This window comes from Patiria miniata, unplaced genomic scaffold (genome assembly GCF_015706575.1).
Source record: "Patiria miniata isolate m_02_andy unplaced genomic scaffold, ASM1570657v1 HiC_scaffold_1, whole genome shotgun sequence".
NCBI classification, from domain to species: Eukaryota; Metazoa; Echinodermata; class Asteroidea; order Valvatida; family Asterinidae; genus Patiria; species Patiria miniata.
The window spans coordinates 36,566,878-36,592,972 of record NW_024037047.1 but is presented as its reverse complement, the minus strand read 5'-3'; the positions used below and the strand labels follow the sequence as shown (position 1 = coordinate 36,592,972).

Here is a 26,095-nt window from a genome sequence, read left to right as displayed (position 1 = left end):
GTATCAACGTGAAATGTAAGATTTCAACAACACAAACGGTGGGACAATTCGGGAAGGTAAGCAATCTGTATTCTGATCGGGAAACATGACAATATAGCATCCCTTCCTCCATGCAAAATCAGTGCATGCATACAACGTGTCCATACACACGCTCCCCTGAGTAGGTTACACAATGCAACCCATGATTTCTACAGAGTCCATACAGTGAATTCATTCATTGCAGTGCTTTAATCTCCCAATTAAACAAGACTTGTAAAGTTGAAGTTTGAGGGGGATTCTATGTAGTCATCAGGACACGAAAGGGATCACATGAGATTGCACCACATACCGTGTAGCTTCAGTCTTTAACTTTTCGAACGAGTACATCTTACAATATTTCAAGAACACCAAAAAAGGGCAGGGCCTTAGTGGGAGGGCATGTGATCCCTTTCGTGTCCTGATGACTACATAGAATCCCCCTCTAACTTCAACTTTACAAGTCTCGTTTAATTGGGAGATTCTATTACGTCATCAGTCACACTTCAGTGACCACATGAGATTGTAAAGCAAAAGATGTACGAGAGAAACAGAAAATACTTGTCAACCGCAACAGCATGGTTTAATCTGAAAGAGCTTTCATGCGGCCTGCATAAGCATATATGAACATACATGTTACACTTCTCTCTTGTACGGAATGTTTACGAATGACCTTCGCTTAATACACTTTCGGCAAATTGGCCATCATTACATATCGGTTTATCATAAAACCTTGCAAATGTACACTCTGAAGACCAGCCAGCTGTTCTTAAGATCTGCTCAATAGGAACAAATCGGTCTTTAGCCTTAGAGGTAGCTGCTGCTCTCACACTGTGAGGCTTGAACTGATTAGTGTCAATACCTGACTTGTCCATTACATTACGTATCCACCTGCTTATTGTTGCTTTAGACACTGCTTTGTGTGGTTTAACACAACTTATAAATAATTGACCTTCAGAGGGGTCACGAATATTATCAGTTCAAGACAAATACTCTGTCAATGCATCACATACACAAAGTTTCTTGTCTGGTGTATATGGAACCAATCTAACAATAGGATTGACATAGCCTGGTCTGCTCTGCTTGAGCACTTCGCTATAAGTGAAAACAAAGGAGTCATCAACGATGGCTAAATTATTCAAAATAAGTAATTTAAGCGACTGTCCTCTTGACACTGTCACCAACGCAATTAACATAACAAGTTTCTGCGTAAGTGTCTTCAAAGTTAGTTCAGTTACTGGTGAGCAAGTTTTCAGGAACTCAAGTACTTTATTTACATCCCAGATGTGGCTGTACCTGGACCGTGACCGTGTGGGTCTTATGTTGAAAACACCCTTCATAAATCTCACCACCAATGGATGGGCACCGACGGTTGTTTTATTGTCTGTAAAACATAATGCTGAAAGTGCTGATCTGGCGGTATTGAGGGCGCTGTATCCGATTCCGGAATGAAATAATTCAGTTAGGAAGTCCAATACTTGAGTTATATTTGGACGCATGATATTTGTCTTGATTTTACGACAAAACTGTATCCACTTTCTTGTGTAGACTCTGTACTGTTTCTTTGTGTCAGTCCACCATGATGCCATGATGATGGTGGCTGCTGCTGGCGAAATGTTTTGCTCTTCGAGTGATCTCCTGACACAAGGCAGGCCATCAATCTCAGCTTCTTTCTGAGAGGATGTTGTTGCGTTGATGTCGGCAGGTGTAACAGTGAGTCTTTCTTTGGGAGCAAGATCGGCTGTTTGATCACCATGTGCAACATAAGAGCAAACCACGGTTGTGTTGTCCACAGGGGAACCACAAGAATGCCGGTTGCCTTGTCCATGCTGATCTTCTGTATGGATCTTCCCAGTACACTGAATGGAGGAAAGGCATAAAAATAATATGAATGCCAGTCGATAGTAAATGCATCAACATGTAGCACATCTGGATCAGGTCACCAGGACACAAATTTTGCAACTTGTTTATTAAGTCTGGAAGCAAACAAATCAATGTCTGGAGAGCCCCAGTGATTTGTAATCATTGTGAATACACAAGGATCTAGCTGCCATTCTGTCTTGTCAAAAAAACTGTCTTGATTCAAAATCAGCTTCTACATTAAGTCTTCCTGGAATATAGGTTGCTGTTTTCCAAATACCTCTGTCCTTAGCCCACAGACATAAAGACCTGGCAATCTCATTGCAGTGTTTGGATTTTACTCCTCCCATATTATTTAAGTAAGCCACAGCTGTACTATTGTCCAACATAATCTTCACATGTTTCTGTGCTACTCGATCAGAGAATGATCTTAATGTCAAAAAAGCTGCCAATATTTCCAAATAGTTAATGTGATAAGCAGCTTTAATGGCTGTCCATCTGCCACCGCACTTGTTTCCCTCACATGTGCCTCCCCAACCACTATTAGATGCATCAGAAGTAATTGTGATTTCAGGGTTTCTTCTACCAATATGTCGTTTCTGACTGGGCAACTGTTCAATCCACCAAGTAAGATCATGTCTTATACTCTGAGTAATTGGCATGTATGCATCAAAGTTTCCTTTATGTAAAGCCAAAGCTTCAATCTTAGCCACTTCTAAGGATCTGTAAAATAGAGATCCAAATTCTACTGATGGGAGACATGAAATCATTAAACCAATAACCTTGGCAACAGATCATATGCACACAACATTTGCATGAAGTAGTTTTTTGCATTCGTCGGTTAAACTGCTTACTTTTTGTGCGGGCAGTGTAACAACCATGGACAGAGAGTCAATGTCAAACCCAAGATATTTGAGTTTTTGTGTTGGCTCAAGGATAGATTTTACTGGGTGATGTATAAATCCCAGCTTATGAAGTAAAGCCAAAGTATTGTCTATATTATCTTTACATTCTTCTACTGTAGTTCCTATCAATAAGGAATCATCAATATAGCCCACAGTCATATGGCCTAATTTTCGTAGAGTAGCATAGACTGGCTTCATGAGTTTGGTAAACATGCGGGATGCTGATGCCAACCCATTCGGAAGACAGGTATATTGAAACAAGGATTGTTTCCACTCAAATTTGAGATATTTCTGATGCTCATCTGCTATCGGAACTGAGTAATATGCATCTTTAAGGTCAATAGATGCCAAGTAACAGCCAGGTGTAACAAGCTGAAGGGCTGTTTCAAAAGAATCCATTTTAAAATGGTGGTATTCAACATGCTCGTTCAGACCTTTCAGATTAAGGATCATTCTAAACGTACCATCCTTTTTAGGACGCACAAAGATGGGTGACAAAAATTCACCGCTACCATGTTGTGATTTCTTAATCACCTTTTTAGTGAGCATATTATTAATTTCCGATTCTATGGCAGTTTGCTCTGTATTACTACAAATACAAATTTTTGGCAAATTGTATTGCAAGGGTGGTTTGTTCCCAACAAACTCAATATGTGCATGTAATGCCATATCTATTATTCTCTCATCTGACGTTGTTTTCCGCCATTCGAGCTCAAATTGCTTCAATCTACCTGCTTCAAACGTGGCTACGTCACTATCGGTAACTTTTGGACCACGTTTACAACCCGGACTGGTACTTACATTGCTTACTTGGAGTGTTTGACCTGAGCAGGCTGGCCCTTGGGGTTTCGGTATGAGTTTTTTTAATTGTCTGTTGAGGGGACGTACTGTCGACGGAATTGGCCTCTGCCTCGTCCTCTGAACCTCATTCCCCGACCCCTTGCTCTAGCACGGCTTGCACCTCTGTGTTGCCATGTTCCAATTGAGTGTCCTGCTTTGTTCACCTCTTGGATGTCTTTCACCCTCTTGGTGATGTCATCACCAAACAAATTATCTGTGAATGGCACCGTTGTAGAGCACAGTTGAATCACCAGAACTTTCTCTTCGTCTTTTCTCTGGAAGTTTGTCCTTCCCTGTGGAGGTTTTCGGTGAAGGCGATGTTGAGGCCATTTCTCTCAGATAGGCCTAAATCACACCACGTGTGATTTTTCACCAAACAACTTATAAAGCCAACGGCCTTACAACGTGTAATACTATGTACTAGCTACACAACACAGAGCTGTGAACACTAGGTGTTGCTCTGTTTGGGTATTACGGTACACTGAAGCTACACGGTATGTGGTGCAATCTCATGTGGTCACTGAAGTGTGACTGATGACGTAATAGAATTAGGCGGGAATGTCTACAATTAGGGAATAACAGTGTGAGGAGCCAGTCTTCACTGCGTGATAAAAAACGGGTTGGGCATTGTTGTTAATGGACAGAGCCGAACAATAAACAGTTAAAATGCTCCAATTTGGTGACTTTTCTTTCGGTGATATTTCCAGACTTTTTTGTGTTAATGTTCAGTGGCCATATTTGAGCTTATGCGTGGTACCCTGTATCTTCAATATGCGTTGTTATATACCACCCTAGCCAGGCCCTGGTTGCGCTGGACGATGTCTTCATTGCATTACGACCATGACATGGCTGACGTCTAGGGTATGAACTTCTGCTGCCTTTAATAGCGAAACAAATGACAACTTTTTTTTCTCATATTTTTACCTTATGGAGGAAGCTGAAATTTTGTTTACATATTCCTTGTGTCCAGAATTACAAAGATGCTCGGTTAAGAAAAAATAAAAATGTCTGTGGGTGAAGTGTTTATAGAGAAAATATATCACAGATCGATCCACGCATTTGTTGTAAACATCCTCAGAACTGCAGTATGAACATGTCGATTGAAAACTTCCTCACGTGAGCGCACCCACACATAGCAACTGTGTTGCATACGCATGCGTAAGTCGTCACACGATGGTGGTTGTGCGCATGTGTACTGCTGTTTTGTTACAAGCTACCGTAGGACTAACATGATGCTGGATCAATGCTGGTTCGGGGGCCATTTATTCGCTTGTTCTTGAAGCCAGTCTTTATATCACATATTACAACACCCCTGAGTGATCGCGTGGCGACCAATCAGGAGCTATCAGTTCTCCAAGGTATTTATTAATATTCATTATTATTTTTGGTAATACTATCATCAATGAGACTTGGAAGTTTGAATGGCAACGTCAGGAATATGAGTAAGTTGAATCACAAAATTAACAACCATAAATGCGTCCATTCCATCTAACATATGTGAAAACGCAACTCAAAAGATAAGACAGAGCTACATGTACCTGCAGTATGTTGAGGTTATATTCGATGAAGCCATTGAAGCAGAATCGGGCCCGGGCAATGTCCAATGAAAACCCAGTAAGCCCAACGACGACTGTGGCATAAGCCTCGTCTAATAGATCCAAACGAAGGTGACCACTCAGTGGAGCTGTCAGAAACACAAGAAAATGTCGGGTGTTCATTTGTTTTGTACAAGGTTTATCTAAAAGCACAATTGACGTCATGGATCTGTAACAAAATCAATTACAAGTCAAATAGCAAATTTTAATGACTTGTGACTGACTTTAGCACAACTCTGTACGTACTTTTTCTGTCATTATACATTGTCCCAAGGATCCTTTTTTATAAAACATTAGGTTAAACAATGCAGTTCTCGAACTGCGCATCTCGCCTGCTTTCACGATTATCTTTAAAGAGTGACCTTTGACCTTGGTGTGTGACCTTTGACATCGTTATCATGTGAAGGCTCCCATGTTGCATCTTTGACCCAAGTTTGGTTCTAACTAGACTTCAACTTTGCAAATGAGACCAATTTTACATGTACATGTTCAGCCCATTTTACAACTTGACCTCAGATGACCTTTGAACTTGGTATGTGACCTTTGACATCATCATCATACGAAGGTTCCCATGTTGCATCTATGATTCAAGTTTGGTTCCAATTGGACTTCAACTTTTTAAATGAGACCAATTTTACATTTTCAGCCTATTTTACAACTTGACCTCAGATGACATTTGACTTTATTACCATGTGACCTTAAAAATCAGTATGACATGGAGGCTTCCACAATAACTCTATAGCCTGAGTTTGATGAAAATCAAAGACAAACTTGAGGAATGAGAGTAATTCCTTGAAACTTTAACCAAAATACCACATACGCACAAACATACTAAATACATAAATACGTACAGACATAGTTATTGCATACTTTCCTGAACAAAGTCTAGACGAGACAAAAACTCTTTGCCTCCCCTTTTTCACAAATTAACACCAAAAGAATGTGAAAAAAAATGCTTGAAAAAGTCTGAAATATGTACCAATCTTCAAGTCGAGTTCATTCCTAATAGTCAAGCCAAACTCAGCTCCAGTCTTGGGGCTGCCAATGAGCTTATTCCAGTGGATGGAGGGACTGGCCAACTTGAATTCAATTCCTTCCCAGAATCCTCGTCTCACGCGATGTCTAGAGGGCACACTCACTGCAGTGGTTGCTACGTCTTGGGAAGAATTGACGGCAGCATATCTAGAATAGAAATAACAATGGTATTTACAAATATAATAAAGTATATCTGATAATTATATAATATTGGATGGCTTCAAGGTGGATACAAGAATATATTGCATGAGCTGTAACAATATTGCACGAGACAAAGACGAATGCGATATTGACATAGCGAGTGCAATATATTCTTGTATTCCCCCGAAAAAAAGCCATCCAATATTATTATTATTATTTATTTCAGGCTGACTTGATTCACAAGAAACACAATTCAAGACACGGTTTTCATTTCTCCTATTTCGTCAACTATTTGAAGCTGCCATTCTGATTATTGAAATCAGTGCGTGTATACCTGGCCTGCTGCGCACTGCACGGGCGTCCGTGTTCAACGGTACCACCTGCTACGCTCTGTTGACTGGTTGACAACTGTGAGGTTCTACGCTCTTGATCGTGAGGGAACCAGCAAAAATGCCTCTTGGTACAGTTTACTGACACTATTGCTGGCATCCGGATGATGAAGATGGAGTGAGTCATCGCTATCGACGGATCTTACTGGTGACGGTGACTTCGCTGGTGACTGATGAGGCCAATAGCTGATGCACAAGGCCGGCCACAGATGTTGCAAACATGGGCAGCATTTGGAGGAGTCTCTGGTCTTTGCTTCCTTTGCAGTCGGGTGCGTTTTACAAAAGCATACAATATGCTGATTTATTTTTACCGCTCGAAGCCTGATATATATAATAAAAACCATTATCCTTGACTGAAGGCATCTGATGTTCTGAAAGGAAGCCTTCATTTTTATTGTTCAAATGTGGGCATAACAGTATTCCTATACTCACTCTTCTGGGGTGACAAACTTGGAGAGATTTTGGTCACCGCCCATCGGGTGATTCTTGTAAAGCAAGGATGCCTCATATCTGACATGCTCATTCTCATCTTCATCTAAGGCTGACTTCAGCAGAATCCCTGCTGCCTGTAAGGATAGGACCAGGAGACAATTTCATTGCGCTACTTGAACACAGAAACTATAAGCACAGAAAATATTCGATTAGCTATAACAGGTCACCACCTTTAATGCCATACTGCTTTAACTGGTTCTTTGCCAAGCCCACAGTTTGCTAAGCAATATCTCCATAAAATTGGGCCCAGGTGACACAGAGACTACCCATTTTAGGAATGTATAGTGAAGCTATATATGTAAGGAGAAGAGAGAGATACGCATTGCTCATGGCATATGTATTTCCCTAACCAATACCTCACATCAAAAATCCACTCCAAATATTAACAGTATTCTTCTGTTTTTGGAAAAATCTGACCTTCATGTATGTTATTCCTCAAAGACTGCATGTCCCAATTATGTTGTGCATGAAATTGAGTATGATTATGATATGCCTGCAGGCTTCATCAAAATGTAACAGATTAAAAGTGTAATGCTAACTAAAATTACAATGCAAGTATACACAAACCTGAGTATAAAGGTGCACTTTCTTCTGGCAATTGCCAAAGTTGTGTGTTTCATATTGTTTACTAGACTTACTTCAAAGGTCTGGGTCATATAAAATATTCGCATTATGACAAACATTTACAGAGGACATGTTGAAAACCCTGTTTGTTTACATCTGGCCTGGCAGTGATTTTTGCCTTGCCCCTTCATATTTCCAGCAACCAATAAAACCATACATTTTTTAGCCAAATTGTCAACATCAGACAAATTCAATATTTGGTTTTGCTCTGCACTGACATATGTGCATCACCCCGATTCAAATTCCTTTTTATGAATAACATCATGTTGGTGCTGAATAAAATACATCTAGTTTCAGGCTTGGCGGGCCAACGAATTTGTATTCAAGCATGAGTCACATGATTGTACCATGAAATTTCTGGAAGTAGTGTCTGAGTAAAAGAAAATCAGCGTTTTGACCCCAGTGAACCCATAATGACCTTTGACCCCAGTTTTGTCATGTGACATGTTGGAGCTGGGCTACTGATACTTTTGACAAAGTTTGGTTGAAATGGGTCAAAATATGAAAGAGCAATAGACAATGTCAAACCATTAGACCAACTAACAGACTAACGGAGAGACATGATGATTTGGTGAGCTGCTACCCCCTGCTACCCGAGTGGAATGATGACTAGCATGGCAATAGCTCGATGTTTGATGATCAAAATTGTGTACCAAAACATTCATTCGCATGTTAATTACTCAGATAAAAGGTTTGTTTTTATTGTAAATCTGCGTGAACATTTATATTTCATTTTTCAATGATCTTTTTTAACTATTATCATTTCATGACAAACCAAAAGTGTGCAATATGTGCAACTGCATATATTATGGAAAAGTTGGCCCCCTCAGTAACTATTCTGGAAATAAAGCATCAGGTTAGACATAAATTGGCATAAACAGTCTGGTCATTCTACAGAATAAACATTTTGTTCACCTTATCATGATGGTAGTCTCTCATGGAGTGTAAGCCAGCCCTTTTCAGCAGTGGATGAGTAGCGCTGTGGTTGGTATAGCTCTGGATGTGGGGGAAGGAGCGATGCAGCCCAGCATTGCCCAGAGCTTCAATCAATGCCACAGTGTCATGGTGAAACTCTTCTTGGTCATCTTCAGTCAGAGACGTCAAGGTCTTCTCATAGGCCCAGGGATCTGAGGTCAGAAATGAAAGATGAGTAGAACCCTGAGGGTATTTTGTGAACATGTCGTGCCCAACACTACAACCTGCAACACTTGCCAAAATGAGAAGCCAGGCCGGTTTAACAAATTACTACAGGTCTAAATTTTCAAGCCAAACTGTAGTCTTATTTAGTCACTTAATGCATCAGGACACATAGAGATAATGTTGAGTGACTCACCATGTGATAATAGATCTCGTTTCAGTAATCTAAAAATTAAATTTTCCAGCATATTCTTGGTTTGACAGAACCCGTCATAAATTTTCATATCTTTTCCAAAGAAAATGTGGACCAGAGACAATGGGCACAATGTATGCTGACCTCAGCAGTGATGACTAGGACATGGGACTTTCCACAAGATGGGCATTGATATGTCGCGAGCCTTTGATACCATCAAGCAGAAACGCATCCTAGATGTCCGCAACGAAGATGAACTAAGACTAGTAACATCACTGTTAGCAGGGATTAAAGGGTCAGTCACCAGTCCTTTTCACCTGCTACCTTTCTGCTGCACACTCATCCGTTCGAGAAAGCTCCAACAGGCCCAACCCACCAGTCTCCAGCCTATGGTAGGTCTGCCGCTAGAAATGAAATATGCAGACCATGTTGACTTCCTGGACGAAGAAAAGAAACCCCTGGACCATCTCCAGCCAGTAGCAGCAGAGAAACTGAAAGTCGACACTTTGTTCATGAATGAAACGAAGACAGAGCTTAAATTTACTCATTACCTTGCAGAAGCCAGGGAGACAGATTTGCATGGCAAGGCTCTCCGCGGCAATGAGAATTAGCACAAGAACAAGACCCTACGCTCCTTACTAAGCAGCACTTCATCAGACATCACAGCCCGCTGCATTCGACACAATGTAACATTCCACACGTTATGGGAACACTGGAGTCGGCAAACCAAGATCCCACTGAAGACAAGACTCCGTCTTTATAACGCATACTGCATATTGATCATGCTTTACACCTGCAACAGCTGGGCAGCACCCAAAGCCACACTTGACAAACTGGATGCGTGCCACTGCATACATGTACACCAAAGAGCCTTATCAGCAACCAGGCAGTATACGAACTGTGCAATGAAGAACCCCTCTCATCAAAGGTCACAAAGCAAAGATGGTCAGTGTTATTAGGCCATATCCTACGTATGGACCCTGACACACCCGCTCAGAGGGCCTTTGCCGTTGTTATCATTGAAAATATGGTTTCTGGTTTGGAACTGTTTGAATTACCTGCAGTTAATGTCAACTGGCCAACTGAACAACTCAAAATATTTTAAAATTCAAATATAAAGCAACTGCATGTTGACATTTCTCAACCACAATTTTAAGAGATTTTATTGTAACTGACCGTGCACACCAAGTTTATTCTCAATCTTGCGAACAATGAGCTCTGCTTCAAACTTGTATCCAGCCTTCCATCGGTGACCAGCCAAGGCACCGAGTACCAGCACAGCAACCCTCTGTATCTCAGGGCCTTTTAAGGATTCTGTAACAAAAAGATTTACAATTAATGGTTCTTCCAATGAGGATCAGCCAGCAGGGATCAAAGGACGTAACAGTCCACAAAAATTGTACATTAGGCCAAACAAAAAAAATACCTTTGGTTCGGGTCAGATGGTTAGGAAAAAAATGAGTTGGTCGGCATGACATTTTATTTTACTTTACTTTATTTCCAATACATGTGAGGAAGGCTACATGTTTAAGTGGTCCCCAATCAAAGTGTTTTGGGAGGATTTCTGAGACATGTTTTATTGTAAGAAGTTTGTAATTGCAACCATAGAGCACGGAACATGGTTCAACCACTGTCGTGTCGACGTTCTCAACATTTTTCCGTGGTTCGTCTGGTTGGCCTCTTGCAGAGATATAAATTGAAAAATCGTCTTCATCTTTCACATGGTTTTTCACACAGAATTCCTTGAAGGCCATTTTGAGATTTCACTGGAAAAAAAAAACTTTTTGTTTTTGGAAAATGTTAACATTCTGCGATGTCTAGAGCAAATTGCAGGCTTGCCTGCACATGAAAAACGAACAAAAGCCACAAAAGATTGAAGGGACGTGCGGCCGTCCAATCCAATGTGAAGTCTTCAATGCCCGTGGCCATTGGGAGATTCGGCAACCAGGCATGACATGAGCAGAATGACATGAGGCCTTTTTGACTGTGGGGTACACAGCACTAGTGAAATAAATATTTACCACTGATTTTGTAAAGCTCTGACAACCAGTACATTCTGCAAGTTACTTGGTGGTCGGTATGTCGGTCGGATGGTCGGTCTGTCTGTCCCCGAAAATTAACTGAAACTATTAGACCAAAAATTGACCAAATGCCATGCCATGGTCATGTAAATGCACTCTTACCAAAAGTTTTTGGAACATGCCCCTTTGTCTTGATCGCTGCGTATGTGTGTCTATTTTGCATATGGAGTGAGACATTCCCAAACCGGGCCAGAGCTTATTGTGCAGCTTGCACTTGTTTCTATGTAGCCAGCATATTGCATTCCACCAATTGTCACTTTGTAACCAAGTTTTAAAAAGCACACCCTTTTGATTTGCGCATTCTTTGAAAGAGAGAAACTGAAAATGGATTCAGAAATTTAGAAGCATCATGCCCAGTAGAGACAGGGCTACTGGGATTACAAACAAAATAACCACTGGATTATCTAGGTTAAGGAAATGCAGAACTTTTTATTTTGTTTGTCTTTCAAGAACAGAAAGATTCCAAAACTTACCAGGGAATGTTTGAGGATGAAAGGCGATGTCTTCTACAGTCTCCAGGTAATGCTGAAAAAATTACCCAAAAAGGTAATAGATAATGATTAAGTTTGGACACTATCATCAGTCCGAAATTTCAATGCCATATAGATAGACAGCAATTCAATCCTAAGTAACAACTTGAAAGGAGCCTATGAACTACCTCTGAAATGGTGTTTGTGAAGCCAACAGAGGCAATGAGTAGTCTCTCTACCAGCTCCTTGTTTGGTTTTGGAGACAGGAGGATGAGATCAGTAAGGAGAGACTGGGAGGCATCAGTGTGCATCTCAGCAACTGCATCCAGCATGTTCAGCCTGTCCTGCTTGTCACGAACTCGTCTGAGAAAAGAAATAGTTTCTCTCTGTGCTTAGCGTAACTCAGCTGACAACCAGTCACACGCAATACACAATCTACCATTTGTATTGCTAAACAAACATTTTCTGTACTAAGCAAATTTCTATGCTAAGCATAAATACGACTTCACAAAATATTAGAATAGTGCAAGAGTAATAAAAAAAAGAAATTTCCTTAGCCACTAATGGCGTGCAATGTTGTAAACCATGTGCATAAAACGACCTGCTGGTATCGGTATTTAAGACTGTTTTTGAGTTGTGCTTGAAAATGGCGTGTCCCTCTTCTTCCCACACAAGTTCAAACAGTTAATGAAAATGAGAACACTACCTAGACATGATGTATTGCATACCTGGACAGTGGCAGCTTGTACATTGGAGACACTATCTCTGCCAGTTTCTGAGCGTCAGGCACCGAGTGTAAAGTTTGAACTAGCTTCTGAAAACAATGGGTCTGTTCATGGGATCCTGTGTATGACAAAAGGTAAAGACAATCTCTTAAGCTTGGTAGAGATGTACCATTATATAGTCTATCTGGATAACTTTTGAAGCTTTCAATTCTTTTACTATATGAGAGGATAGGGTTTATAAGAGTTAGTGTATCATTTCTTTGATAATGCTAAAAGCACATAATGATGTGACCTGTGGTGGCTTAAAGATATAGTCCATCATTTATAATTTGTGCATTTTGTTCGTTTGAAGCAACAAAAGTGTTCCAAATCTAATGAACGATACTGAACAATGAACCTGATGAAGTTTCAGCTCAGCTTCAGCTGTATATTCCGAGAAAAACAGCATTCTAGGATCTCAATTTCAAATCAAAAGTTGCTGAATCATGTTTTGAATTGGGCTTGAATTCAGCGTCCGAGAAACGTTCTCACTGAGCCGGTTGCAGCTATACGCGATGTCGCGCACTGATCCGACGAATTATAGCAAACCGCACGTGCGTGTGCATCGTGCCAATGCTTGCGCGCGCTTCGCTGTATAACAAAACGAACTACTAATTTAAATGTTCCCGGTGCGTCTTAAGAAGCACCATTAGAAAGGCATTCTTTCTTTGATTACCTCAAAATGACAGCTTGCCAGAACGAATAATTTCACAGGGAGTTTAGTCCCCTTAGTATCTTTCTACCAAGTATGTTTTTCAACAATAATTACGCCAGTTACTTTTCGGATGGCTGCAAATGATGGACTCTAGCTTTAATATGTCTGTAAAATGTTTGCCATGTTCTGAGTGTACATGGAGCAACCTGGGGGTTACATGGACACTAGGCATTTAATTAGTCTTGGTTCAAAATGCTAGTAATCGATTGTGGATCACCTAACGCCGGCCAAGTTTTGCGCCCTCATATGCAATTTTTCGAACCAATTGCACTAGTGGCTTGGGAATCCAGCATATAAGTGTACCTTTTTAAAACATTTCCTATATGTAGGCTTTCCAAGGGAAACAATCAGCGACATACACATTTGGGTCACATGTGCATTACACTGCACAGTGCAGCAGCATTCCATTATCAATGACCCGACGTCTTGGATAAAGACTAACATCTACCAATCTTTGGACCAGTGTTGTAGTCGAGACCGGATGGTCCGAGACCGAGACCAAGACCGAGACCTGAGGATTCGAGACCGAGACCGAGACCGAGACCAGCCCCTTCAAGGCGGACCGAGACCGAGACCAATATGGTCCGAGACCGAGACCGAGACCGAGACCGAGACCGCTGATAATAAATAACAATAGTCGAAATAAAAAAAAACAAGACACGTTATTATAGTTGAAAGTTGTAACCTTTCTATTCACAAAGATTACAGACCAAAATTTTGACCAGTGGCAGTGTTGACAAATTGATACATGACACCTTACTTGAGCAAAAAGTAGTTACACTTAAGAAATATGGGCTTTGACATGTTGTCTGCACCCAATCGTGACAAAAGTAAAAAGTTAAAGGCAGATGTTTCATCTGTTATAGAAACTCGAATCCTAAACTCCACAGTCACCCCTTGGTTTCAGCTATGACTTCTAACAGATATTTAAAGATGCAATTTCAATTTTACATTGTGCCTTTTTTTCCCTAAAATAAATATAGGACTTAACTTCTTACAAGACTTGTGTACTTGATTTTAAAAAATGGGAGCTAGAAAATGTGGAATTAATTTTAAAATTTCTGTCATAGAATGTGGACTTGTACATGTAGGCCCACAAGTTGCGAGGTGGTAGCCAGAATGTGCCAGATATGGATTTTTAATTTTTTTCTGAATGGGATTTTAATTTTTGAGGAATAATGGGGTACTTCAAAATGAGCAGCCAGAAAATGGGGTCTCATCATACACTCTCATGGCAACAGTGAGTGGTAACTGGTAAGAGTGTGTGAGTTCAATGCTGAAAAATCAGGTAGAACAATTTACTTTTTCTTCAAGATACTGTCCCAAATTAAAGAGAACATTGTGTGAAGCACCTCATTTATTATCAGAATACAAAATGCAAGTGATTACGCCCACAGGGGTGGGCTAAACTACACAATCCCCGAAAATGGTTGACCCTTATTGCATAAATTGTTACAACTTTATACTTTGCTTTATGTGCCCGACACAACAGATAAATGCCGAACTTGTTCCAAATCGTTCAGTGACTGGTACTGCTGCAGCTTTACTTTTGGGACTTTCCAACGTGTAGTCGAGTCCAAACTGACCACGATATATAACAAGCTTAATCTACGGGCTAGCAAATGTTTTAACTATCAACGGTACTGAACGAAGTAAACACAAAGTAATCGATCTTGCTGTAAAAGCTACATATTGCCGGTCTCGACCCGAGACCAGCCAAAAAATCGAGACCAAAGGGGACCGAGACCGAGACCAAGACCGAGACCACAGCTTCCGAGACCGAGACCGAGACCGAGACCAGCAAAAAGTGGTCTCGAGACCGGTCTCGAGACCGAGACCGGTCTCGAGACCTACAACACTGCTTTGGACCATATTTGTCTCAATAAATATGCATTGTAATTGCAGGCTATATTGTGTAGCTTTCTAAGGGTTTTTTGCCCAACATTATTTGTGCCTCTGCATCATACCTTTCATAGGTGCTGTCCTCATACATGTCAAGTTGCCAGCAATCTCTTCCTTCAAGGATGTCATATCAAAGTTCAGATGGCCATCTTGCGGCTAGGATCAGAGTGGAAATGAAATATACAGCTCAGTAAGGTTTAACTCTTACAGAAGAAACAACAAATAGCCACCTCTCATCCATATCTCGTGTGTGTTTCAAAGGCTTGTACAGTAAGTGCTCATGTTTCTTCCCTCACACTACCTCATTGTGAAACATCTTGCAAAGATCATGCTTTTCCCCTTCTTACTTATCACAGTTTTAGCTTAACATCAACAGATTCCTTTTCTCAATTAAAACTCTTCCTATTATATTGTTACTGTTAGTATAGCCAGCATAATGTGGTAGCACTTGGCAGTGTGGTTGGATATTCCCATTACAAAAAAGCTTTTAACTAGATTTCATCAAATTTCAATTCTTAGTTAGTAGCTCTAATCAGTCACTATGTGGTGTACTGCTTACATCCGTGTGTACGCATCCATCAATACATCCCAGGTTTGTGACTGCAAAGTGTAATTGCTGATGCAACTAATTAAATACAGACTAGGCCTAAATGTACATGTAGCTTTAATAAGGGAATAAATGTGTGCTCGAGAGGTTTTAATCACTCTGTTTAAGACCGCTTAGAGTCTGGGTGCTGATAATTACCCGAGCCGGAGGCGAGGGTAATTATCAGCACCCAGACTCTAAGCGGTCTTAAACAGAGTGATTAATACCGACCGAGCACATATTTATTCCCATTCATAAATACCTTTTCGGTCAAAAAATAATATAATGTTTCGGTCAAAAAATCCCGATTTTGTTCAACAAGTTCACTTCATGCTTTTGAAACGTCCCTCTAGCTAAACAATGGAGTGGTCAGCTGGCGAGTAAGATGTAAACAACCCTTTTATGGAGATTGACGGGCGCGTGGCACGTTCTGTGCGTTGTCGCGCAGAACGCACCTGGGGCGTTGCGTTTTGAATTTAGAACTATAACATTCTGACTCACTGGTAGTGTTGCGCATGCCTACGTGAGGACTGTGAACATTCAACCAATAAAACGGTAAGAGGCACTGGATTTTTAGGAGTCCACATTTTATGTGACAATGGAAAAGTGTTTAAGACCAGCTAGCCATGTCTTTATCATCCGTTTAAGACCGGCCACGTGACGGGCTCTCGACCAATAGGAATGGCTAAACTGTCTGAGGTATTTATGAAATGTGTGCTTGGCCGGTTTACCCGAGCCAAAAAAAAATCAAAATATTTTGGTCCAAAAGTCAACATAAGTCAAAAATTATAAATTTCAAACAATTTTTTTTCAAAAAGTTTAAGTCATATTTTTAAAACACCCCTGTAGCTACATGTATATTATGTTAGTGTCCATATTGTTATTAACTCCTTATATGGAGATTGGCGTGCGCGTCACGCGTAACAAGCGATGTCGCGCAGAACGCAGCTGTGCCAGTGTACTGCAAATTTAGGACTATGAAATACTGACTCACTGGTAGTACTGCACATGCCTACAAATGCAATGTGAACGTTCAACCAATAAAATGGAAACTCAAAGGCACCGGACTTTTATCAACCCTTTAAACAGGGCAACGTGACCGGCTCTCGACCAATGTGAATGGATAAACTGTGTTGTATTTATGAATATTAATGAATAAGAGCATGTAAAAACGGTATAATTGATAAGCCAAATGAAAGAGTTCATAGTACCTTCCTGAAGTGAATGGAGTCAGTGACAATATCCTCATCATCAGGTGGTCCAGTAGGTGACTGGTAGTAGGACTCTCCAACAAAGGTCAGCTGTCCTTCAGAAACAGTCTGCATCTCAGGAAACTCTGAGTGTCATTCAAACAAAAGAAATCAATGAATACCCTGTGTGTGGTTTGAATTGCAGTGACAAGCCATATGAAATGTGTCAAAGACTAACCAACACACTTTCGCAAGCTCAAGTAGGAAATTGTACAAACCATGTTGCCAGAAATACCATAAGCTCAACAATGATACGTCATTGCAAATATGTCGTTGGGGGAACTAATTTTTGGACTGAGAAACATTTTTAACAATTTTGTTTAAAAGTTTATAGAAATTTTCACAACTCACCACAGGCTTTCTACACAAACAGCAAATTAATAGTGGTATCAAGATTTGTTCATGTTACACCACAAGACATGTCTAGCCATGGCCTAAAATAAAGTTGAAATGGTCTAAACTAACAGCCTGCAGTGGCGTCAGATTGCAACATTCTTTCCCAATTTAGGCCTAAAGTACAAATTTACCACAAATTATTCCAAACTTTATTTACCAATATCATCTCCTGCTTGTTCCTCCCCATGATGCCGATGCTGAAATCTGTGTCAGGGTCAGGAACAATAAAACATGGGAAAACAATCAGTGTCTTTGATTTTTGTTAATATGGATGAGTTTACATTGAGCCCCATAAATGTGCATGGGCGTCGCCAGGATTTTTTCTAGAGGGGGGCAAAAAATTTTTTTGCCAAAAAATGCTTGTATTTCTCAACACATTCTCGATTTATCAGTTTTAGAGGGGGGCAGGGACATTTTGCCCCCCCCCCCCCCAACTCATTAAACTTACACCACTTTGTCTTCGCGCCTCTTTTTCTTTCCTGTTTTTTTCTTCCTTTTTCTTCTTTTTTTTTTTTTTTTTGCTTTTCCGGGGGGGGGGGGGGGGGGGGGGCAAGTGCCCCCCCTTGCCCCCCCCTCGCGACGCCCATGTAAATGTGGCCAATTTACTGGACTAACTCTGCAAATAAAGGCCGCACTTTTGAAATGTACCCGAAAATGTAGAACTTTGTCAAGTTTTTGTTTTCACATTTGGAAAGATTTCCATATACGAAGTTCACTAATTTTCCTCTGTATTGATAGTTACAAGCCCCCAGATAACAATTTCATGTCATCAAAGTCAATTTGAGCAGTGAGAATTAAAATACAAGCATTTTCTTAGAAAACACTTAGAATTTTTCAGTCCAATATCATGGGGTTTGTACACAGGGTGTTGAGTGAACTTCGTATGGAAATCTTTCCTTCCCCCTTTTCAGATATCTATATTACGTGTAATTCCAGGTTGGTTTTCACACGTTTGCATATCTAAATTCCAACACAAAATTACACGAAAAGTAGATGTCTGAAAAAGGGGGGCTAATTTTGTATCCCTAGAGCAGAGGGTGAGTGTGATTCTAGGCCTAAAGAGAAAATAAACTACAAATAAAGCCCATGGGCTGGGCATGGCTATGCCATGGGGTATGATTTCGGTGGCATTGCTCTGCTTCACACCACAGCCATGACAGTGCAACACTGGACGATTTTTCTGAAGCAGAGCCACCGAAATTATCATTTTTTTTTTCATATTTTAGTAACTTTTGTTCTGTTTCAAGTCGATCATAAGCATCGTGAATGACTGAGTGCATGTTATGAGGTATGTTTAATGGAATCTGGGTTGGGATAGAGGGGAAAGGACCATTTCGTGGAGGGGGGGGGGGGAAAGACCACTGGAGGCCGGTTTTTTTTGTGTACTTTTACAACGTACATTTGTCTCCAGCGTTAATTTACTGAATACTCCAGCTAGGGAACACCATGGAGGTAGTTTTTGATGAGGGTGCCGGGTGAGAAAGAAAAATCTTTCCCGTTTACGCATGAATGAAACGCATTTCGGAGTAATTGCAGAATACCCCGCCACTCGGAAATACACCCCTAAAATCACTGGCTACGGGGTTGGAATCACTGCAAAAGAAACAGTTCAAGTCCATTGCCAGCTACGCGGATACTGAGTGGGGGTCCATTATTTGAGAACGAAGCAACACAAAATGAATGGGAGTTCCTGAAAAAATTCTAAGTCCAAACCAACCACCCTGTTGGCGGCTACGAGGCTACGGAGTGGGAGTCCCCTTGAATATGCTTGAGAACGAAGCAACACAAAAGGAATTGGGAGTTGCTGAAAAAAGTCTAAGTCCAAACCAACTACCCTGTTGGCGGCTACGCGGTCACGAAGTGGGAGTGCAATGGAGCTACTCCCAGAACTATGAGGCTCCACGTAGTGGAGTACAAGTAGCGCTGAGAATGTTTATTGAGGTCAATCAGCCGTGACCTCGTAGCCGGCTACGAGGTGGATAGATCGAGTGGCGGGGTATTCTGCAATTGTGCCCGCATGTCCAATCTAGTTAAATGAAGAGATAGTTTAATGTCACCGTGACCGATCATGTTTTATACCGTAACACAACGAAACGTCATGAACGTTGTTTTGATCAAATACCCCGATATGCAATATGCCGCCTAACTTCCAAAACTTCAAAGTTTTCCGCTATTAAGTTCTACACCTGGACGCTTAAGGATGATTCATTCACGTGGCGTATTAAGGAGCCAGACTAGACTAAAACATCTTTCTTTCTTTTCAAACAAAAGAGGGCGGCAAACTGTTTTATCGGTAGCTGCAATATTAACAGGAAACGGTATATCCAAGGTAAGATGTTTAATCTGGCCGTCTTTGAAATTACGAGAAAAAAAGTATATAAAAGACAGTTGCGCGAAATCTGCATGAACGCCAAAGTGATCGCAGACCAATAGCATCACAAGGCCCAACATTTCCTAAACAGTTGTTGGATAAAGTTAAACCTTCATAATGCAATAGAAATAGTAAAGAGTAGTACAAATGGAAGTTTGGTGACGCAGGAAGTAGTGAACATATCTTACCCTGGTGCTGATTCTTTCGGAGCATCAAAGTGGTCGAGTATCTTGACCATGGATGGGAGCTGCATAGCTGGGTGATAGTGAATCTCCTAGAGTATAAAATATTGACAAGCTTGATGTTAGTTCGGCTTCCAAAGAAATTGGGCCTTTTTTAAACTGAGACATTACGGGCACACTCTTGCAAAATGTGGTTCGGCAGCTCTCTATACAAAAACCTTGTTGGCTCGAGGTTTTTTGCGTAAACCATATCAGTCAGCCGATCACGCTCAATTGACTTCGGCCAAACCGCAAGTCCCATCATAAGGAATAAGTTAACCACGTTAAAGCCTAAAAAAAAAAAAATTGGTCTCTGGTCAGACCAAAGTTCCGGAATTGACGCGGCGATGCGGCTTTTTTTTGGCTTTTTTCTTTTCTTCAAGCTTGGATTGTACATACAAGGTGGGGTACTATTTTGCTTTTTTGGTGTCTTCATGTACATTGGTGTCCTCCATAATTTGCCTTGGTGCTCTCGATCATTTGCCTTGGTGCAATTTCCCATTCCTTGGTACTCTTTGGTAAAAAAAATTTGAGGAGGTGCGGCAATAGAGGGCGCTGTTGGAGCTACCGCGGAACATTTTGAAAAAAAAAAGATTGACGCGCATGATTAAAATCGACGCACGCGCTGACCAGAGACCGACTTATTATTTTTGGGGGGCCCAATCGGGCCATTTTTTCCAAGAGTGTGTCTCTAATGGTGTATGACGTTTTAGGCGAACCGGATTAATGGACCGATCCAGTAAACCCCGCCCACTGCGCGCGCACTGGGCAAATTAACACGTGCTCCTATCCAATGCCACACTGCATTTTCCTGCCGCGCGCATCATACGCGCGTGACTTTTGTGCGAGCACGTCGGACATAAAAGTCACGGCTGTGATTGGTCAGAACACCATGGGGCGGTGCTTACTGGATCGGTCAATCATAGTCCACCCACACACCGTATACCTTTATTAGAAAAACACTCCGTTTATTTCGTTGCATTCCCGATGATCATTATCGTACACCACCATACATTTATCGTGAATTTCATGTCGCGAAAAAAAAACGATGTTGTAGAACTTCAATGTCTAGAAAAAAAATTGCGATCATCGCCAGTCTCGTGAAATAAATTATTTAGTACGTCTTAGTTGTCCCTAGTTCGGGTCCAGGGGCAGCGAAACCGGGAAAACACTCCCCCCCCCCCCTCCTAGATTTTCCCAAGTGCCCCTCCTGCGGACATAGATGTGCCCCCCTTGAGCATGAAATGTGCCGGCCCCCTCGAGATAAAAACAAAACAGGCTCTAAAATTTCGGATAATTTGTTTTCACAAAATGGTATAGCCTGAGAGTTCTGATATGAGCGGGGAATATGAAAACCCGAGCCCTAAAACCTCTACAATGGGCCTTGAAAATGGGCACATTATAAATTTCAACCGGAAATACGTCAAGCACCAAGCATTGGAATTGCTGTCTCTTAACATAGATGACATCATCAGGGGGCCCACTTTGTTGGGGAATGGATAGGTCGATGATTTGGTTGAGGAATGTGTTTACCTTGAGTGTTTATTCCACAACAATATTTTAATACACATTGATTGATTGAACTGGTTACAGGGAACTGAGACAAAGAGAACTGGGTGAACTGAAATAGATTAGAATAGAAATGGAACAGAATTAGAATTGAAACAGAATTGAAACAGAATGAGATACTGCTGGTGGAGCAGCACGTATATACTGGTGGAAACATGTAGTCTTCAGAATAAGAAATACTTAAGAATGGGGAAACTTAGTCATATCGTGGTTTCCTTGAGTCTCAGAAAAATGACTAGGAATGAGTAATATAGTACCTCAAAACAATGATCTTGAAAATAACTTGGTTGTATAAGAAACTGACCAAAGACTTGTGTGTGGGCAGTGAAGGTCATTTGCTCCGTATAAAAGTATAGGGACTACACATTGCAAAGGTTCTGTGTGGGTGTATAGTATACAAGGAAAACAATGAGCGATGCATTCAAATGAATTAATCATTAATAAAGTTCAAAAGGAACATTGATAATTAAAGTGTGATATTTAACTAAAAATTAAGACGAATTGATAATTGAGAATTGATCATCTGAAACGTTACAACTTCATGTAAATATCTGCTCGGTCACCATGGCGTCTGCATATTACATCCCTACTGATGAGATTATGCATGCAGTACATCCACCAGATACAGAACCAGAATAAAATGGCCGGTTTCGAAGAGCGCTCCAATTTTTGTAAACTTGGTACCAGCCCAGCCCCCCCCCCCCCGGCCCCCATTTGATTTTACGGAGGCCAAGTGTCCGGTGAAAAAAAACATGTCGGCATCAAGTTCAGCACGGATGTGCCCCCCCCCCCCCCCCCCAAAAAGCTACACCAATGGAAGATGCCTTTTATTGAGCAAGTGCCCCGGTGATGCGACTGTAACCGGTTAGTCCAAAAATTCAAACCCCAAAAGTGGGTGCAGTACATTTTGTTTTCGTCCTTCACAAATGTATTTAAACAGGCAATTGTTTTCAACTCAGTATGAAACTGTGCCACCCCTCTAAGTAAGTCTCGTGACCAAAATGTAATCGCCCATCGGGATTACGCATTAGCATTCTATCCGATTCTCATTTCTAACCCAGGCTTGTGCTGAATGCACATTATGCAAATAACGTGTTTAGAAGATTTCCACTCAGACTCCAGCCCTATTGTTACATTCATGCCTCGCTGATCACCATGGTACAGCGACCTAGCGTGCACGGGCTTTATCTTAAGCTGTTGTTTCGGTGCTGGGCTAGGCCTTCATTACTGTCGTTGTGCTCCTCACGCTCACTGCATGCAACTCAGTACACTGTTCAAAATTATCATTTTGGCTCTTTATAAAATTGTTTATTCTAACTGAACGTGCACATTGTGTCCAATTTGTATTAACAAAGACATCGTCACCATTTACTCCAATATCAACACCAAGAGGGGCAATGTCTTCAAGAGTAGAAAGAGGTACGTTACATGTCTCTGATTAATGTACATGTGTATAAGGTGTATAAGCTCTGGTAAAAGTAGAGAGTTTTGTCACCTGAAACAGAGAACTCCTTTAATTTCATTGGATGTTAAAAAAAGGTTTACATGGAAGATAAATTACAGTAGAATTAAGGTTGAACGAAAATGATTATTTTATTCAATAATAATGCAATGCCAATAGGAATTTATCACGTGCAGTGACATTGTGTCGCACGTGGGGAGAAAATAAAATTTCGAAAGAATTCGTCAGACACGTGCAGTGACATTGTGTTCGCACGTGAGTTAATTTGCATAGGAATTTGATACGTGCAGTGACATTGCGTTCGCACGTGGAACAGTTGAAGGGTAGCATTCCAGTGGAAGTTTTTTTTTTCAAATTGTCCCTGAATAATTAAACTCGCTAATTTACACCAGTATTTTCAATGATAAACCTGTGACAGTGTCTCCTTCATTGTCACATTGACTTTCAGGTCTTATGTAACTCCCTTTCTGGAGAAGGTTAAAAGACGTTCCCCACCTCAGTCTCAGAAACTAAAAATAAATTGAAACCATATAAAACCTAATCAACATTCTGGGCAAAACGTTGGTGCAAGTGATGCAAACAATTAATTAGTTTTTTTTGTAGGTCAAGTTGGGAGGAGTGCAGACGCTGCAGGCGTGCATTATGCAGCATCCGCAAAGCAAAGCAAAGCAGCTGCTGGATCTGTAGGAGTGTTAGGATAATGTTATAGGCATTTAAATTCGGCGAAATATTCTCATACGCGTTAGAAACATCCGCACCGCGTTCTATCGCTTTTCCGTTCGATAATAAGGCATATTCATACGTAATGTTAGGCAAACTCGTGTTTTTTTTAATTTTTGTTTTGGCTAGACCGGAGACGGTTTGGTACGAAGACCGTGAAGGGACATGGGAGTTATTTAGTTTTTTTCATAATACTATTACGTAGGTGTTATTGTCACGTACATACGTAACTCGCGCACGTACTTGAATATTATCACGTACGTAGGTAATATTATCACGTAGGGCCCACGTGATAATTATTACGTACGTAGGGCCCACGTGATAATTATTAAGTACGTATACACAACGTATACTCGTTTAAGGATACACGTATTATCACTTTAATACATATGCAATACATGTACGTACGTAATATGTACTTATTTATCAGGTATGTACGCAAGAATAATACTAATATTGCGTTAGTACGTAATATTATATTATCACGTACGTATGTGATAAATTAGATGTATCACGAACGTACGTTGTGATTGTCATAATAGTAGTAGGCCCTAAATAAGAACAATATGTTCATCTCCTCTTGGTCTTCGTACCCACGTACCCGCGTATCCGCATATCCGCGTACCTGCGTAATCGCGCGATTTCGTGTACCATACTTCGAAGTGATAAAATCTAGGGAACTGTTTTAGCAAAGTGCAATGAACAGTGTTAGGGAAAACGAAGCAAACGAAAATTAGGGAGCAAGCACAGCCCGCTGCGAGCATGCGCACATTGAGCCTGCAGGCAGTGCGATGGGAAGTTTTAGAAGTTTTCTTAAAAAAAAATTAAAAAATAGGATGAAAATGCACACGAAAATTAGTCTAATAAATAACACTGTCCCCCTAAACTTGAAAGTACTGGTGTATTTTATTTCATTTTCGCTATTAAGAAACTTCACTCGCAAATTTAAAGTCGATTTTGTAATTGATTGAGAGTAATTTGTGATTTTTTATCGATCAACTGGAATGCTGCCCTCTATACGGACATTGGCTGGTACTTTGCCCTACTCAAAACAATAATTAAACAAAGTTAGTAAAACAACTACAGAAAGTGGCAATGCCTGGTGCGTTGTCCACCAACGACGATATAATTTCTTTATTGTATAAAATGTTTAAGACCAAACAAGATTCATAAAATCTAGGCCATCGGCAATTGACAGTGACCATGCCTGGTGCAGTGTCACTTGTAAGGGATACCCTCTTCGGTGCATATTAGTAGCGCCGATTTCCAAGAGGCCCCTTCCTTCAGAAGAACTTGAACATTAAAACTTTAACCATTTAACAAAAACACGGAAGGACGTTACTACTTAAATAGCCATACAGAAAAAAACCTGTTGGTTAACAAGTAACACTAATTCCTAAATGAGCTCTCTGTTAAGGTGACATATACGCTCTTATAGTAACACTAAAAGGTCAAAAAATCTGGGATTAACAGCGTCTGTAAAAGCGCCGCATTGTCTATACTTCGCTAGTCTGTGAGCAGTGAGGGCACAGTTGACAGTTGACCATATTTTAATGATCGTAGTAATATCAAAAGTCATAACTTTGGTTAATTATACTTTGCATAAATTTATATAAAAGACATTTTTATTCTGTGAAGAGCTTTTAAGCTCGGTTCATTATTAAGTATTTAAAGGTAAACTTATCTGTGAGTAAGAAAATGCTTACAGAGAGAATGACTTTTGGGGGAAAAAACTCAAAAGTAGATTGTATTTTGTTTCATTGTAAATGTTGCATGTTTGATTTTTTGCCTTTGTGTGCATTGCTCTCTGTGTGGTTTGATTTTTTAATGGTATCCGTCTGTTGTCTCTGACAATAGACAAAATAAAAAAAAATTAAATCAAATTAATCGTTGCGGCTACGAAAATGTCAAATCGTTAAGCAAAATCGAAGCAGATGTTGAAAGGAAAAATACTTGAAATCAGTGTTATTTTTTCTCAACTGCAATACGTCGGGCAAAAAAATGTCACGGTTTTGAATAGGCAAACCTCAAATTGACGAAAATACGAAATCAACTTCAAAATGTTAGGCAGTATTGAAATAAATAATACCCACCCGGATATTTACTTGACTTCGCGTATGACGAAAACTGAAAACAAACTTTAAATCGGTCCAAAATAAATTGTAGCGGAAATAACATCGTAAGCGATTTTTTTTTTCCGAAAAAAGAAATTACTCCGCTTTCTACGTGTTGGCCTACACGCTAGGAAAATGATGAAAATAACGCGAGAAAAACATCAGAACGTTAGTGAGAGTAAAAATACCCGAAATCAGTAAAAAAATTCTTGCCACAAAGTAAACAAAATGGGTTAGGGAAATAAAAA

The 26,095-nt window shown here is 40.5% G+C and overlaps 1 protein-coding gene and 1 long non-coding RNA gene across 2 annotated transcripts in view; both read right to left on the bottom strand.

Moving 5' to 3' along the window:
- LOC119733272 overlaps window positions 1-20,014 on the bottom strand; it is a 95,542-nt gene extending 75,528 nt beyond the window's left edge. The window contains exons 1-12 of the mRNA XM_038206861.1: window positions 19,950-20,014; window positions 17,548-17,594; window positions 16,956-17,080; window positions 15,224-15,314; window positions 12,506-12,620; window positions 11,966-12,140; window positions 11,781-11,832; window positions 10,403-10,540; window positions 8,812-9,023; window positions 7,213-7,346; window positions 6,195-6,397; window positions 5,159-5,304 (exon numbers count right to left, since the gene is read on the bottom strand). Coding sequence (XP_038062789.1) covers window positions 5,159-5,304; window positions 6,195-6,397; window positions 7,213-7,346; window positions 8,812-9,023; window positions 10,403-10,540; window positions 11,781-11,832; window positions 11,966-12,140; window positions 12,506-12,620; window positions 15,224-15,314; window positions 16,956-17,080; window positions 17,548-17,594; window positions 19,950-20,014 — 1,503 coding nt within the window. The remainder of the gene's footprint in view (window positions 1-5,158; window positions 5,305-6,194; window positions 6,398-7,212; window positions 7,347-8,811; window positions 9,024-10,402; window positions 10,541-11,780; window positions 11,833-11,965; window positions 12,141-12,505; window positions 12,621-15,223; window positions 15,315-16,955; window positions 17,081-17,547; window positions 17,595-19,949) is intronic.
- LOC119729571 lies at window positions 577-4,207 on the bottom strand. The gene is made up of 2 exons (XR_005271257.1): window positions 3,582-4,207; window positions 577-1,874 (listed from the first exon to the last, which is right to left on the bottom strand). It is a non-coding gene; the product is annotated as an uncharacterized LOC119729571 (long non-coding RNA).
- Window positions 20,015-26,095: the final 6,081 nt, after the last annotated feature.